The sequence below is a fragment of the Lycium ferocissimum genome, chromosome 8 (genome assembly GCF_029784015.1).
Source record: "Lycium ferocissimum isolate CSIRO_LF1 chromosome 8, AGI_CSIRO_Lferr_CH_V1, whole genome shotgun sequence".
In the NCBI taxonomy this organism is placed as follows: domain Eukaryota; kingdom Viridiplantae; phylum Streptophyta; class Magnoliopsida; order Solanales; family Solanaceae; genus Lycium; species Lycium ferocissimum.
This window is the reverse complement of record NC_081349.1, coordinates 13,687,919-13,705,095: the sequence shown is the minus strand read 5'-3', so window position 1 is coordinate 13,705,095 and position 17,177 is coordinate 13,687,919. Positions and strand designations below refer to the sequence as shown.

General features: G+C 35.6%; 2 protein-coding genes across 4 annotated transcripts; one reads left to right on the top strand and one right to left on the bottom strand.

The window, feature by feature from the left end:
- Positions 1-230: 230 nt before the first annotated feature.
- LOC132067294 (squamosa promoter-binding-like protein 3) lies at positions 231-6,671 on the top strand. Of its 3 annotated transcripts, none has more exons than XM_059460492.1 (6): positions 231-372; positions 2,058-2,270; positions 2,741-3,416; positions 3,518-3,654; positions 4,291-4,539; positions 6,041-6,671. In XM_059460492.1, the coding sequence occupies exons 3-6, from the start codon at positions 2,821-2,823 to the stop codon at positions 6,358-6,360; spliced, it is 1,302 nt and encodes a 433-aa protein (XP_059316475.1). In that variant the 5' UTR covers positions 231-372; positions 2,058-2,270; positions 2,741-2,820; the 3' UTR covers positions 6,361-6,671. The 3 variants fall into 3 exon arrangements, with proteins under 3 accessions (XP_059316475.1, XP_059316477.1, XP_059316476.1); XM_059460494.1 differs by having other exon boundaries at positions 2,058-2,583; XM_059460493.1 differs by lacking the exon at positions 231-372 and adding an exon at positions 403-572.
- Positions 6,672-9,657: 2,986 nt separating this feature from the next.
- Positions 9,658-14,662, bottom strand: LOC132067293 (ranBP2-type zinc finger protein At1g67325). The gene is made up of 10 exons (XM_059460490.1): positions 14,507-14,662; positions 13,469-13,514; positions 13,192-13,307; positions 11,933-12,206; positions 11,625-11,695; positions 11,094-11,139; positions 10,893-11,002; positions 10,574-10,598; positions 10,351-10,502; positions 9,658-10,031 (listed from the first exon to the last, which is right to left on the bottom strand). The coding sequence occupies exons 1-10, from the start codon at positions 14,513-14,515 to the stop codon at positions 10,029-10,031; spliced, it is 852 nt and encodes a 283-aa protein (XP_059316473.1). The 5' UTR covers positions 14,516-14,662; the 3' UTR covers positions 9,658-10,028.
- Between the last annotated feature and the right edge of the window lie 2,515 nt (positions 14,663-17,177).

Below are 17,177 nucleotides of genomic sequence, written 5' to 3'. Positions count from 1 at the left end.
TACATCTCTTATGGGGTTTGCAGATTATTCCACAGTGGAGGGTTTACCCAATACGCACCCGAAAAGATAGAGACTGCCGTTTTCCTGGAGTTTTCATACAAAAAAAAAAAAGAAATTTGAGTTGTTGGAGTTGTATATCACAGTCACTATCAAAAAAAGAGAAGGAAAATTACTCCATAAATTTGCGCACACAGCCCTTATCATGTAACAACGCACATATGATAAAAGCTCAGGCAGCACCAGCTCACACACTGTCGATTTCTCACTGACACACAGTCACTCACCAGTCACCACACTCTTTTCTTCCCTTTTTCTTCATTTGGTAAAGTGAAATAAACACTCTCTAAAGAAATTATCTCTATCTCATCATAGGTGAGCCTTTTCTTCTATTTCTAACACACATATGTATTCCTTATTTACCTAGCTAGTAATCATTTTTTCCTTTTACCTTACCTAAAACAATCTGGGGTTTTGTTTTTCTTGTTATTATTGTTTTCCCATCGATTCTTTCCTTTTTTGGAGAAACAGATTAAGGGAATGAATTATTGTTTGCTTAAACCTTCCATATAAAGGTGATTTATTGATTTAGAATTAGTTGGGTACAAGTAGGTGTAATTTATACTATACTATATATTTATCAATTATTTTTTTCACCTTATATCAGCTAAATCATTTCCAAAGAACTGGGTTTTATGGAAAATCTTTATGTGTTTCAAACACCCTTTTCTTGGTTTCTGTCACCTGCTCAGCTTATTTTTTTTTTTATCCATTTTTGGTGAAACAGATTAATAGAATGTATCTTTATGTGCTCAAAACTTGCATAATATGGAAAATATTTATGTGTTTCAAACACCCTTTTCTTCACTTATTTCACCTGCTTAGCTATCTTTATTATCTTGGTTTGGAATTAAACTGATGCAAATGAAGCAAAATTGATAAAAAAGATTCATATAGCAACCCTAAATTTATTTTCTTGAAAATTTTTTCTGGGTTTGGAATTAAACTGATGTAAATGAAGCAAAAATTGATACAAAAGATTCATATAGCGACTCAAAATTTATTTTCTTGGAAATTTTTTTGTGGGTTTTGAACACCCATTTAGTTTTCTAGGAGATGGGTGTATTTTTTTTTTTAAGGCATGGGAGGTAAAGTTTGCAGCATTTACGATGTCGACTGTATAAACGATGTCGTTTTGTCACATGTTTTCTTGGAAAAGAGTTCATCTGTTAGTTTTTACAAGTAGTTTTAAGCATAGAAAAGTCTGTCTTCTTCTTCCTTTTGGTGTAGTTTCCAATGAAACCCTAAGATGGGGGACCATAACTTTCCAAACAAGTACTCGCAGCCGTCCATTTTTACTTGTCCAGTGTGTTAAAAATCAATGTCCATTTTTACTTGTTCAATATCTTTAAAAATAGATATTCATTTTTACTTGTCCAATATATTAAAAATAGACGTTTACTTTTACTTGTCTAGTTTGGAAAATCAAGATATAATTGTCATTCTAGTTATAGTTGTTAAGGGTGTGCCAAGTCAATACATGACAAGTACAAATAAACGTAGGGAGTACCAACTACCCCTCTTAAGGGAAAATAAAAAAAAAAGTTAATTCAAGAAAATGTGTTTTTATTTTCGTGTTTTCTTTCTCTTCTCGTTTGATATATAAAGTAGGCGTTTGCCTATGGAAACCAAATACGTTTCACTTTATTTGAAATATTTGAAGTTCAAGATGAAGATGGAGTTGTGTTTGGTTATAGTTTTTCTGAAAGAATATTTGATTGTTTGAATGTAAGTGAAAAAAAAGCTGAAAACAGGGTTCTAGGTGTTCTCCAAAATCCAAATAAAGTGGAAAAAAATTCCGGAAAAAAAGTGAATTATTATCGTGGCCAGACTAGTTTATCTGAAAAAATAAGGGAAAACATACAATTTGTAAAAAGGGTGTCAAGTAGACCTGTCACAATCAAGTTTAAGCTTGCGTATTTATTAGACCCATCTTGTGGGCAAGCATTTGTTTGTGTAGTTGATGAACAAATTAATGTTTCATTGTTTTCACTGATTAGGTGAAGGAATAAGTAGCTGAAAATGATGTGGTGGAGTTAAACAGGATGGAAGATACATTTGTCGTGTTGGACTGGAAGGGCCTGAGCTTCTGTTTCTGTATTTGAATAGTTATAACCTTTGTCTACTTATAATTGATTTCTCTGCGCATCTTAATCAGCCTCGTACTAGCGCTTCTTGCCCGTTTACTGGAATCCAACAGCTCTGTGAAATAGGTGAACTCATTTTCTGCCTTAACTTGTCTTGAAATAATTGATGTGGTAGTTGTATATGCTTTGACCTGTTTTAGAGTACAAGACAGAGTAACTACACAACCTTTTTCTTTCTTTTCATTTCTCTCTCTTAAAATAGATCTTCTTAGTAAATGGTTTTGGGAGGAAATGGTTGCCCTTTTTGAGATCATGGCTGACAATACTTTGTCATAATTTAGTTTGTTTTGCTTTGAGCTGCTCAATTAGCCTGGAAAAGAAGTTGGATTAGGAAAGACAATAAGATCTTGCAAGTGTGAAAGAGAGTAACAGTTTTGAGGTAAAACAGCAAATTTATGAACCAGCCAAGTCTTGATGGAATCTGTGTACTTGCTCTTTGCTTCTTGCTTCCCTGTTGTCTGATGGAATGCTTGTTTTGCTTATCGTGAAATTTCGTACTTGTTAAACTAGTTAACTTTGTGTGTACATATTTGCAGATCCGAGTCCTAATTACTTTTTTGCATTCGATGAGTCTGGAAATTTGGTAAAGTCAATCTCGTAAGCATTCTTTCAGAAGATGGAGTGGAATGTGAAGTGGGACTGGGGAAATCTGGTAATGTTTGGTTCAAAGGCATCTGAAAGTCCAAAAGAATTACAATTAACAGATTGGGGAGTTGAAGAAGATGCTGGATCTTTCAATTTGTCTAGTGGTACTGGTGGTTATGGTTCTTCGATCAAAAGCTCAATATCAGCTTCTACTGACTCTTCACCAAAGGAGGGCTTCAAGCCATCCAACTTTGCTTTTGATGCTTCTCATGAGGATCTTATTAAGAAATTGGAACCTTCCAAAGCTAATTCACCACCCATGGAGGCTTCAGTAGTCTCTGTTGAGCCAGTGATAGGTCTAAAACTTGGTAAGCGGACATGTGAGGCCATTGGTGCTAAGGTTTCGTCCTTCCCCCCGAACCCCACCTCATCTGCTGCTGCAACAAAGAAAGCAAAATCATCAAGTCAGAATGCACCAATCCCTCGCTGTCAGGTTGAAGGCTGCAATCTTGATCTTTCTTCAGCTAAAGAATATTATCGGAAGCATAGAGTTTGTGACACTCATTCCAAATCCCCAAAGGTTATTATAGCAGGTGTAGCACGACGCTTTTGTCAACAGTGTAGCAGGTAAATATTTGAATTAGATGTTTGATGTCCTTAGATGAACAATAACTTGGTCTTCTAGATGCATCGCTCATTCTTTCTATTTTTAAATCTTGGAAATTAAGGTTCCATAGCGTGTCTGAATTTGATGAAAAGAAGCGAAGCTGTCGCAGGAGGCTCTCTGATCACAATGCTCGGCGCCGCAAACCTCAGCAAGAAACTATCCAGTTCAACTCAGCAAGGCTTTCTTCCTTGTTTTATGGTAATGTCGTCTATATTGGGATTTGGTATTTCCTTTCTTGGAATGTGGCTTTGAGTACTCAAATTACATGCTTCAGTAATAGTTATAGAGCACTCCCTTCGTGTCAATTTGTTTGTTGGACTGAGCACGGAGTTTAAGAAAGTAACGAAGACTTTTGAAACTTGTGGTCTTAAACTAAAGATATGTATAATGTACCAAAATGCCCTTTAATCTTGTGGTCTTAAACATGCCATGTGGAATGTTGCAATTAAAGAATTGCGAAATTAGGAAAGAGACATTCTTTTTGAAAGACTAAAAAGGGAACTGAGACAATCAAATAGAAACAGCGGGAGTATAAGTTATCATGGACAGTAATTTGTCTGACTGTCAAAAATCTATTCCTAAAGTTTCTTTGCTGGTGTAGACCAGTTGTGTACTGGCATTAATTATAATAACCCAGATACATTTAAGACCTAAACATCACTTTTATCTAAATCAACAACGCGTGCATAGAGTTGATAAGAACTAGTTGTGCTTGAGCACTTGTCTTGTGGAAAGTGGGTGGTTCGTTGGACTATCTGCTAATCCATAAAGGCATTGGTGTGAGTAAAGCAATAGTTTAGTGCTTAATTATCTTATGCGCTTTTATGTCTACAGATGGCAGGCAACCTATGAATCTTACGCTCAACCACGCCCAAAATATTTACTCCAGAACAGCTGCAAACTCTACCTGGGAGAGCACTAAAGACTCTAAGTTCAGTATAACAAGAGGGTTTACTCCAAAGCCTGAAAGAACTGGCAGCACAAATGGGCATTCACTATTGGAGGGGATCCAGTTTTCACAGAGTAATGCATCTAACTTGCTCTTGCCCTCCAAGGGCACCACAGCCGAGGTTTTCAATCGAGGTTTGTTTCACTATTCTGACTCCAAAGCCTTTTGTTCAGTGCAATCTTTGAATTTTCTGGGATTGTACAATATATATATACACACGCACGCACATATAAGCAATGTAGATCACTACCATTGCCCTGTCTCTATTTGTAAAAGCAGTTCTATGAATTTAGTTGCTTACTGGCTTAATCAGTAGTTACAGACTCCCGAATGCAGCAGTTCTGATTAAAGTATATCTACCTCCTAATTAATGGTCAACTCTTTCTTTTGATAAGACAAATAGTAGCCATCTACTTGCCTTTTCTGCATCTGGCTCATGTGTGATGAAGATGGTAGCAAGCATTTCGGTGAAAGCTGTAATTTTTATATCTACAAGAACTTTAGTTTTAGATGTTCTTATGTACTAGACTTTAGTATTTAACTAAAAGAAATGAACATTGGATTTTGGTTGGGTGAAAGATTATAATCTCGGGATAAATTGTTGGATTATTTTATGCTAAAAGAGTTTATTTTAGAGTTGGCAATTCGGGTGGTCTGTGGGATAATAATAGCAGGATTACTTATCACAGTATAAAATAACAAGAAGACACATTTGTCTTTCCCCTAAAGGCGTTTTCATTTAGGAGTCAATTATGAAATTTAGCAAGAGTGCTATCAATGAGGCTTCAAAGTGGTTGAAGCAGAACTAGACTTGTTATGACTTTGCATTACGGATTATGACTTGGTTTCTCTTCTTTTTTAGTACTTGAATTAATTGAAAGAATAAGCTGACAACATACAGCTCTTACCTAATATCATCACTTCTGAGAGAACTGAAGTAGCTTTGAGATGAGTTGATAAGGTTGTTCCTAATTAGAGATTGAAGCAATGCACCTTAGCTGGTAAAATGTTCACTTGCATGTGAGATTAACAATCATTTGCACTTAGCTTGCAAAAAGTTAGGAGTTGCAAAACCATCCGTCGGAGACATTAAAGGGTTTAATTCCCAAGGCATTTATCATCCTCATAGTTTGCTTCTGACAAGACTAGAAAATATCTTACTTGCCGAAGATAAGACTAAGATAAGACTGGAGAATATATCTCATAAATTGTTTGATTAGTTACTCTTTTGTCAGGGGTTCATTACAATTAAGATTAGATATCACCTCTAGCTATTGTGGATCTTTTATCTGCAGAGACTTTGTTAGATATGGAAGATACAGAAAGTATTATGTCCAATATATAACTGATAGTAGCAGTAAAATCGTTTTTTTTTTTTTTTGAAAATGGAGTCAGCATCACTGAATTGGCTCAATTTACTTTTCATGAAGATATTTATAGAAGAAAAAAAGGAAATTGAAATGCTATGCTTGTCCTCTGGAACCTTGAAAAGTTGCTCTCTAATATGTTCACTACAAAGAACTGTAGAATGCTGAAAAGTTTTGGAAGTACGGGTGAATTTGAGTGTTAGGTAACTGATTGAAAGTGCAAGATTTAAGTTTTCTGAAGTAGGTTGGTTTTTGTTTTGTGTATCAGGTGCCAAGGAATCCATGTTCAATATGGTAACAGGACCGGAATTTCCTCGTGCTCTCTCTCTTCTGTCAACTAATTCATGGGGTTCATCCGAGCCTGAGACTGTTTCACTCAACCACCACCCAACACATGCAAATCAGACCAGCATGCCCCAGCAGATGATGCATGCAATTCCACAGGGTGTGCCACATATGTCCAGTCAATACTGGCAGCCTGGACAACATTCGTTGCCTGCTAATACTCACAGTGGCGGTAGCTTTCAGGAAATGGAATTCCTCAAAGCTCCATTCGACAGTGATTTTTATCTCAACGCATTGAACTGAAATTTTCAGGATTTGGTGCGCTTTCCATTTTGCCTTTTGACACGCCAAAACTTGAATCAAGCCGAAGTTCTGTTAGTAGGATACTTCAAGCAGTTTGTTTGCCACTTTAAAATAGTGCTGGTATATAAATATATAGGTTGGGCTTTTAAACTCCAAAAAAGAAAATCTTATTCTGAATTATTCAGTAAATTTTCTTTTGCTTAATTTAGACAGCAGCAAGGACTCTGAAGAATTGTAGTTTCTTGATTCTGCAACTTGGCACATAACTGCACAGGTCCGACTTATGAATGACTCTTTATCCTTTTTGATCATGTTCTGGAGTGTTAAAAGACTCATTATGTTAAGGTTCTAGTCTACTTTTATTTTCACTAGGAATTCCCTGCGAGCAATTTTAATAACCTGTTCAGTCTACTTTTTTTAAAGGCATTTAATTAATAAGGGGTAAGTTAAGGACAAGTAGCTAAAAATATTATTAATTTTTTGGAGTAAGCTCTCTTTCTGAAGGTGTGTGCATAGGTTAAAAAACCATTTATTACGAAGTGGAGTGATTATGTACGAAGGTTTAAATGTTGTTAGATTCATAAACCAGGTCAATATTAATAGCAAAAAAGTAGAGTATATTAAACTATATCCAAATGGAACATCGGGGAACGAGCAATTTTGCGGAATTTTCGCTGACCAAACGTTTGTTTGCCTCGTCACGGAGATGATGAAAGAATAATTTGATCATCTTCATCCGTATATCCAGCTTATTTGAATTTCAAAATTAATCAGGTTATTACTTCTTAGGTCTTCCAAGTATATGAAGCCTTGAGAAATGTACATTTTTTTTTCTTTTACCGTTTATGGTTATACATTTTTGTTTCTTTTATCAATTTATGACACCAGTACAGAGATTCTTTTAAGAAAATATGATGTAAACAATTTTACGAATCCTTAAAAATATGCCCAACTTGTATTTCCAAAAAGAATCCAATGTTCCACTAAAAAATTAAAAAGATTAACTGATAAAATTCTGAACACCTCTGTTGATTTTTTAAAATGAAGGGAGTACTTAAGATTATTGAACAAATTCTGATTAAAGAGAAGCTAAAAGAATAATTTCGGTGATTAGCAGTGCCTGAGTTGACTCATCAAATATACTAAGGTAAAGAGTAAACACATCTTTTCTTTGAAAATAATTATAATGTTCGGACTAGCTCGCACAACTCTTCCTCCCACCAATACAAGTATAAAATTGCTCTCTCTTGTTAGATGGATAGAGATAAATCACCTAATTTTTTTTTTTGTGATATTTAAATTGGAGACCTTATGGTTCTCAATTTAACTATTCGGCTAGACACACCTTATGGCTGCATCACTATAATTTAGAAGACCCCGTGAAAGAAAGCCTTCGACTGGGAACACATATCATCAAGGGACATCGGGAGGTCAATGCTATGTGTTCATTCTTAACTAAAGCTCTCATACTAAGTTGTTCGGACTCGCGTGCGGATATCCGATACGGGTACGGATCCGAGTGTCGATTAGGAAAAATTTAAATTTTAAGATTCGGAGGTGTGAATCCAATTATGGATATAGGTGCGAGAATTCGACTAAGAAAATTCAAAATTATAAAAAATAGAGCTATAAAGTTATTCTAAATTCTAATAGATATTCTATTAAAAATTAACATTACATGTGAATTGTGACAAAAGGATTATAATAGGACTATAATATTGAAGGTATGTCACTTCCCATGTCTTAAATCTGTTTTATCTTTCTAAAAGTCCATGGACTCTGGTCAAAGTATCTTATGTTGGCTAAACAAATCCAAGACGTATCCTGCACCCGCACCTGTCCCAGTCTCGTGTCGAGACGGATTCGGCATAGAAAATGAAGAGTCCGTGCAACTTAGCTCTCAAGTTTAAATCCTAAGAATTAAAACAAAACCCTCTTTCCCCTTAAATAAACCCTACACAGTGCGAATATGAATCAAGTGTTAACGAATTCCAGAAACCACGTTGTTACACCATTAAAAGAGAGGGAAACATGAAAGGAAAAGGAAACAAAACAAACAACGCAGAGCTCGTTAGAATACTCTATCACTTACAGCCACCTCATGAGCTAAGGAGATCTTTACTTTAGACCTTGGCCAAAGCGTTAACTAATTTTTTTTAGGGGAGAATTATACAAATTCTTCGAGTTGGAGAATTATACAAATTCTTCAAGCTGGAGAATTCTTTAGAAGTCATGAAAACGCTACTTCCAAATAACTAGCCTTGGTGATGGACTTGTCGCAACCCTTCAATAGGCAGGTATAAAGCGACTTCCAAAAAGTTCAGTATAAAGAAAGTTAAAAGCAAAATAAACTCCAACTCGAGTTAGAAACAAAATTTTGACCAATTTAAGTCTATTTACTGGTATGTTGTTTTAATACACTTGATTAAATTTTACTAATTCTCAAGAACAGGTCAATAGCGCTACACGATCGGAGGGATTATTCCCACTAAACTTGCCTTATTCGTTTGCATGGTACAAAAGCATATTCAATGCAACTTCTAGTTGACTGTCATATCTATGTTAACATGAAAAGTACGTCAAGCGGCGAAATGCGTTGAGTGCTCCCAAACATGGAAAATGTTGAGCGGAATTTAAACAAAACACCAACAATCTCCCATTTTGAGCTCTATATTAGTGCAACTCTAGACAACTTATGTGAATATTGACGTGATAACTGATTCTTTTTCCTGGACCTAAGTTTATAGGAACTCTGATGCAAAACTAGGAGCATAAAATTTGGACTGTATTTGAGTGGATTAAAATGTCTCAAATCAATATACTAGCCAAATGTACGATTTAGTCAAAAGGAGAGACTCAATTTGGGATAAACTGTGGAACATAACTCTTAACCCACAAAACTCAAATCATTTTATTTGTTCTTTTTAAAATTTATTTGATAAACAAATCAAAGTGTGCTGGGATTGAAATCCATAAGATGGAGATGACCCTATCATGAATATACCCCACACAACCCGCCAAGTCCGGCCGATTTATACTTTCACAAGCTAAATTTGATCCCCCTACGTAAAACATACCTAGGACATTTTTTTGGTTAACAGTGGATCAATGCCATATGACCATCAACAATAGGGGCTGATGAGCAATATGAAACTCCTAATCGATGAACACATTCCCTGCCCCATATTGTTTTGGGAAAAAACCAAAAGATCCTAGACCATGGAACTTGATGTACGCAACCTGGACAACATATTACTACGACAGTCCAACTATACTGAATATATTTGAAACACAATGAACGACCAGGATAAGCAGCAGACTGCATTAGGCTTTTTATATTACCACCTATAACACAAATGGATGACAACAACCCATCTAACATTTCATGTAGCAATACCAAAAGAAATCCTATTGAACATTAACCAAATCAACCTCAATAGCATCTAGCCAGAATGAGCTGGTAGACACCTGATGAAACTCGATAAGTATCCATAAGGACCACAAAATACCAATTTCAGTTGGTACAACTTTGACACCACATTAAGAAGGCACAGTAACTTGACAACCGCTGCAACAGGAAGATGACATGACTGACTTTCAGACACCCACACTGAGCAATGCTGGACGACAACTCTGGACCTTCTCAACCCTTAAACAAGCCCTAGTACTCACTGGAACAGTAGACAACTTCGAATCAATAAATGCTGAATAAAATAGATGCTAACGAACATAAAAGAAAAGGATAAAGACATAAAGTAAACAAGAAGAGCAAGTAACATTCGAAGTATAGCAAATAGGAGGATATAGAAAACTAGTAAAAATAGTACCCTTTTGGGGGCTAGAGGATATCATTCCAACACAGAATTTCAAACTTAGAAAGTTTCTTGAGCATAATATGTGTAAACTGTGCAATAAATACATTGACTCACAAGTTATTAACAACTTTAGGCAACAAATCATCATACAAGTCAAGCTTGTCACACAACAGACCTGATCATTCTCATCAGCTGATTGTGAAGGAGACTTCTTGGATTCAGATGGTTTCTCTGCACCGCAATTCTGTCTGTTACACTTAGTGCGAAAAGGATAGTTTATGTTGTTGCATTTCTCACATTTCCAGCTCCCCTCTGGCGTGTCTGGTTCTGAAAATGGGAGTTGTTAGAAAGTTGAAGATAATTATGAAACGGCAGCATGCTAAAGACTGAAGACTTACTAGTATTCTTCACTGATTTGGGAACCTGCTTAAATGCAAATAAAAATTCAACAATACATCAGAACGTAGTTGCAAAACTACTTCAAGAGTTTAAAAAGTTGGAGAAAGCACAGTTATGCAGAGGCCAACTTGAATTTCAAAATATATCTAATGTAAGCTTAGCACATACAGAACTCTTGATAACAAATTTTATGACATTTTTTAGTCCAAGATAAACTAAACTTCATTCAAAATAGTTAAAAGGTTGGCGGTGTATTGAAAAGGAAACAAAATCATATATTATTAGGTATAAATCCTGGAAAATGACAGGAAGTCAAACCTGAGAACCAGGCTTTGGAGTGTTGCACTTCCTCATGTTACAAACTGTCCTAAAAGAAAAGTTGACATTTCCACACTTGGGACATGTCCAGTCATTATCACGTGTTCCATCTGGGAAGTTTATAGTAAAGAAGGTAATAAGTACAGATGCCATGAAATTAATGCAGACTACTGGAATAGAATATATACTGTAGAATTCCACCTTTCTTGTGAGAATTGTCATCAGGATAAAAAGCTGGCCTCGGTGCCTGCAATAGGAATTAAGATTACTCAAGTACTTCTTAACTGAGCAGAAAACCATCATGCATACCCTCACCAAAAAAATTCAGTGTGTATATAGGGCTGTGTTTATGCAAATATATTAACTTTTGAATACCCTGAACAAATGCAAAAGGTTAGCTCAAGTGGTCCAGGGTGTTCAAAATTGTCTCTAGCATCCTAGGTTCGATTCCTAGGGACAACATTATTTTTTATATTTAGCTTTTGTTGTTTTTTCCGAACCCCCTGAGTGAAAATCCTGGATCAGCCACTGGTTATGACATAGATTTGTTTATCGAGAAAGATCAGAAAGTGAGTCTATTGAGTGATAAATACCGAAAGGGGTGAAATTTTAGGCAGTGTCTAAAGAAAAACAAAGCAGTCAGTTTTAAAAATGTAAGGAACCAAATGCTGACTGTCTAGTATAGTCAAACAAGACAATTATGTTCAAGAAAAAGCTGAAACGTAACCCTACCATAGCAGCAGGGGCCATTGGCAATGCTAGACCATATCGGTCCATAAGTGGTGGCACACCGTAAATCCCGCCTGTAAGCCCAAAAAAAGTCACAGCATCATTAGGAACAACTGAAACTATATTAACTGCAAAGTGCTGCCTAGATGTGTGACATTAACACAGAGCTACTACTGGACATAACAAATATTCCCTATTCTGCAACATGCTAATGCACCTGGAAACTGCACTAGATTACTAAAATATGAACTTGCAAGCAACACTCTTTCATTTTTTTTAACTTACGATTGGTTAAGATTAAAAATACATACCATTTCCCATCACAGACCCACCAGTGTAAGGAGGTGGAGCAGAGATATGTAGTGGGCGGTATGGGCCGCCCCCAGAAAGGCGGCTCCCGAAATTGTAATGATAAGCTGAACCTCCAGAAAAAGGAACGTCATAGGCTGGCATGGATGGTCCATTGAACAAAGAACCACCATATGGTGCTACGCCCATATACATTGAAGAGGGAGCACCAGATCCAACATATGCAGCTGAGGGTGAATAGCTCTGTGGAGCTTGCATGGGCCTAATTGCAGATTTCTACAAAGGGAAAACACCATTACCAAGAGAAACTAAATCAAGGTTGCTGAGAATCTGTAAAAGGATACAAGATTAGCAGGATTTGTCAAAATCTAGAGTAACTGTAGTTTCAAGAGAAGGGCAATGAGCACTCCAGATACGGTCAGATTAGAAAGTTAAACTGTCGAAGTGTTTACAGTAGAGGAATGTTTGACCTAATTAAGATACTTTTTGGAAGATGCAACTACCATACAAATATGCTTGGTCTTAGACGAACATGACTTGAGCAATATATTCTCTTAGATAATATGATTTTGTGGGTGTGTAAAATTTCACATAATTTTTATATCCTTGCCACTGCTTTTATGCATTACATCCTGATATTCTATGCATCCAGAAGAAAACTATTCCAGGATAACAATGTATGGGTTCCACATTTCAATCATACCTAGATATATAAAATGTAATTGACAAAATGATGCAGTGAACGGGGAGAGAAGGTGAAAAAGCATGATATGACTAACTTTTATTTGGTTGAAGATACTTATCATAATTGGTTCTTATCAGCTGGAATTCAATAAATGATTAGGATCATATGTCTCAAACGATTTAAACAAAAAAAAAAAAAATTGGTTTGTTTTTGTGTGTGTTTTTTTTGTTTGGGGGGGGGGGGGGGCGGGGGGGGGGGGTATAGAAATGAAAAGCTAATGTTAAGAACTGTAATTCAGTAAACTGAAGTAAATTATGTACCAGTAGATGCAAGTATACATACAAAAACAAGCTTCGAACAATAATTTAATACACAGAGGCTAAATTTAAAGAAATAAACAGCGCAAGTTACTAATAAAGTCATGTCACATTATACAGATAGTTCTCTCAAACTAGATTGAGAAAGTAGTTGCTATCTTACTGAGTTGAAATAAACAGCACAAGTTACTAATAAAGTCATGTCACATTACACAGATAGCTCTCTCAAACTAAATTGAGAAAGTAGTTGATATCTTACTGAGTTGTGATCTGCAGGCCTAGACTGAGTACAGTTGCGCATATTGCATGTAGTTCTGAAGGAGAAGTTAACATTCCCACAGCTCGGACATGTCCAGTCATCTTCCCTACGGCCACCTACAATGTCAAGAAACTAGAAGCTTTTAATAGGGAACAAATCTCAGGAACCCTCTCCATTGAGTATAAAACAGAAAATAACAGAATGAAACAAAGAAGTATAGACTATTAAAGATCAAAATTCCTATTTTTCCCTTCTCTTTAGAAACCAGGAAACATACCATCAGTTCGGGCACGTTTGGCAGCAGAAGAATTCCTGTTATCAACCTGTAAATATTTAAACAGCATGTCAATACACTCTTTAAAGCCCAGTACAAGTCAATGCCTAAACTAATCATGAATTCAAACTAATTGGGGTCTCCTATATGAATCAATCCTCTAAGCTAGCGTTTGACCATAGACTTTGGATCAGATTTTGAAAAATTATGTTCAAAATATTTTCAATTTCCAAAAACTGGCTCTGATCAGGTTTTTGGGAGAATTTCGCTTCCATTCACAAAACTTCAAAACTTTCCAAGTAATTAGCAGGTCCAAACATAACTTCAAGTTTGGACAAGTTCCAAAAATCACAACTTCAAAAACTCAATTTTTCACGTTTCAACTTCAAAATCTATGGCCAAACGGGAGCTTTTCCCTTCGTTCTATTCACACACATTATGTTCCAAAAACTAGCTAATAAGCCAATCAACAAGTAGAAAATAGAAATAAAAGCCATCAAATCAAACATAGTAAATACAACATACAATAATTGAGATCATCTATTCAATTTTACATGCGTACAGACCCGAAATCCAAAAAGAAAAAGGGAAAATTACGCTCTATATGCCTATTTTAAAAATATTTACGCTGCGCAGCCCATACTTTGAGTTTGTCACCCGATTTAGCTCATATTTCTGTATAATTTATAAACACCTTTTCCACACTATTATACAAGGTTGATACATTATGTATAATGCTTTCCCCCAGGGTATAATATAGTATGATGTTGTATAATATTGGATATTGGGCTACGGGGCGTAATAATTTTGAAAATTTCCCAAAGAAAAACCCTAGCTTGAATGTCTTGACCAAATATTAGAAGCAAAACATGACATAAAATCTAGAAAACCTAATTGAAAACAATTACAGGCGTAGATACAGAGATCTTAAGCCGATAAACAGAGAATTTCTTCACAAAATAAATACGAAAATATTGAATTTTTATTAAATAAAAAATCATAAAATAAAAAAAAGTAAGATTATTGAAAGATCAACAATACCTGAGACATGGCAGCTTTCAAATTTAGAAGTAGTTGAAAGGGTTGAAAAGACGGTTTTGCCCTTCTGCCGGAGCTACGAAATTTTGTCGGAAAAATACGGCGGAGCTAGGGAGAAAGAGAGTTATTAATTTGGTGCTAAGATATTTTATATTAAATAGGAAGGGCTATGAGTAAAATGAGTCTAAGGAAGTCAAGCTAATTTGATGGGCCTACACTTTAGTTATCTCTTGAAGCATCTCACTCTTAAAAACCTATAAAACCAGTGCAAGCTTGATCAAACAAAAAATGGGCAAAAAAAAAGTTGACGAAATACCCTAACAAAAAAAAAGTTACCAATGCGCGTACACAGCGCGGTATTTCTCGCATTAAAGCGACTGCTGCATCAACGATGCAGATTGATCTTTAGCGCGGTAAATATTTCGCATTGAGTTACCTTAATTTGTCTATAACGGTATTTCTTTGCGTTATCTTATGCTTTGCAAGAAAATATTATTATACTCTTCAACATAAACCGATCGGGTTCCACCATCAGTCCCCTTCGGCGGTTTTTTAAAAAAAAAGAAACCGCCATTAACGGAGAAAAAAAGAGGTAGCCCACTTCCAAAAACGTCACTTTCTATTAAATTTCGTCGGAGAAGTTTAGATTCTCGTATATTCAAAGTCGAGAATAAGATTCTTGCTCAAATTTTGGGGAAAGACGGCGTAGAACTCGATTAAATAACTCTACAAAAATCTTGATTAAGCGTTTTTACTATGAACTTTTGTTATTATTTTGTTATACATGTTTATATTCTAAGCATGCTTAACATTTAATCCTTGCTATGTTTCAAAAAAAAAAAATCTTTTTGTTCTTTTCGGGGTGCGGGGCTTTTGCCACTGTTCCGATTTTTTTTTTTTTTTGGTTTAATTCAATATTTGTTAAATGTTTATGAATTGTTAATTTGTTAAATGTTTATGAATTGTTAATTTGTTATATGTTTATGAGTTGTTAATTTATTTAATTATTTATGAATTGTTAATGAATTATTATTTTGTTAAATATTAATTACGAATTTATTAGTTGTTAAATATTGTTTATGAATTGAAAGAAATTGATCGGGTAATGAATTATTATGTTGTTAACACTTTGGATGATTGTTATGTATTATTTTGACATTTTCGTATTGTGTCATATTGTATGTGGACCAAATCAATGGTTATAAAATAGTGACCTTTCGTCGGCCGTTACATAAAAATTATCTAAAAAAGTAACAATCAAAACAAACATCAGATTTAAATTAACAACATAAAATAATACAATAGTTAACAACCATCAGATAAGTTGTAAATGATTATGAATTATTATCTATATAATTTTAAAAGTCATGAATATATATATGTTAAATATAAAAAAAGATTATCTAAAAAGAATAGTTAAAGTTCTTCTTTCATAAATACGTAAGTTAACGATAAAAATGTAAAGACATTCAAAAATGTAACAATCAAAACAAACATTGTATTTAAATTAACAACATAATATAATACAATAAAGCGCATTGAATCAACCATCCGGATAGTTGTAAATGATTATGAATTGTTACCTATATAATTTTAAAAGCGTGAATATATATATGTTAAATAAAAAAAAATTATCCAAAAAAGAATAATTAAAGTACTTTTTTCATAAAATACATAAGTTAACGATAAAAAATGTAAAGTATGTAGAAAAATATGGCCCATTTAACATACTCTTTTAGTCTAATTTTATCGTAATGCTTGTGTAGTTCTCATTAACTAAAAATATATCACATATTCAAAATAGAGTTCTAAACAAATATTACCGCCGAATTTCGATTCTCAAACTAATTAACTTAAGATGATTCTCAAAAGTCTTTGCCATCAAGCATACGTGTCCTTACTATCACATATTAAATGCCGCATATCCATGTTAATTATTCACAAGATATAATACTACATAATTCACATATTCCTACAAATTATTAATTAGTTAATATAATTTATCTTTCATTTCAAGAATAATGACTAATTTAGTTTGTAGACCGGACTCTCATGGATCCGAATGTTCCCCCGGGCCCGATGTCCCCCCGGCCCGATGCTCACGCGGGGTCTCTGTTCACCGGGACCATTCTCCGTATCGCGATGTGTCTTTCTAAAAATCATAGATCGGACTTATTGTAGGCGGGTACTATGTGATATCTACAAAGCCCGCCCCCGTAGGCTGCGAGAGCCCAGGCTCTTTTACGCGAGCACCCCCCCACACTCGCGTCTTGGAGATATTGTTTCGGGAGGCATCTACCGTCGCGTGTCCGTTGGTCGAGTACAACATGATTGGGCGCTCGTCGGCCTGGTCGAGCGGTGGGAGGCCGCAGACACATACCTTCCATCTTCGCACCCGCGAAGGCCCACGATTACACTTCGGGATGTGGAGGTCTATTTGGATTGCGAGTTGATGGAGAGCCGTGCACTCGGTGCGAACGCCGCGCCACAGTCGAGACGTGGGCGACGAGTTGACCTAGGCTGCGCCCCGGCTGTCGGTGCCTTGCCCGGGGCCGGATTTCGGGGCCAGTCGGGTTCGGATCAGTGCACTTTTTGGAGGGTCTTGATCCGGTTGATGACAGCACCCATGTTCTGTTGATGCGTCGTGTGGACATCATCTTGCTTATTATATTCG

Bases quoted from the DNA above. Each gene is read 5' to 3' on its own strand.
- LOC132067294 (XM_059460492.1), top strand. From the start codon at position 2,821: ATGGAGTGGAATGTGAAGTGGGACTGGGGAAATCTGGTAATGTTTGGT. The intron at 3,417-3,517 runs GTAAATATTTGA...TTGGAAATTAAG, and splicing joins TTTTGTCAACAGTGTAGCAG to GTTCCATAGCGTGTCTGAAT. The intron at 3,655-4,290 runs GTAATGTCGTCT...TTATGTCTACAG, and splicing joins GCTTTCTTCCTTGTTTTATG to ATGGCAGGCAACCTATGAAT.
- LOC132067293 (XM_059460490.1), bottom strand. The intron at 12,207-13,191 runs GTAAGATATCAA...TTCCCTTTGTAG, and splicing joins GGCCTGCAGATCACAACTCA to AAATCTGCAATTAGGCCCAT. The intron at 11,696-11,932 runs GTATGTATTTTT...TTGGGCTTACAG, and splicing joins TGGGTCTGTGATGGGAAATG to GCGGGATTTACGGTGTGCCA.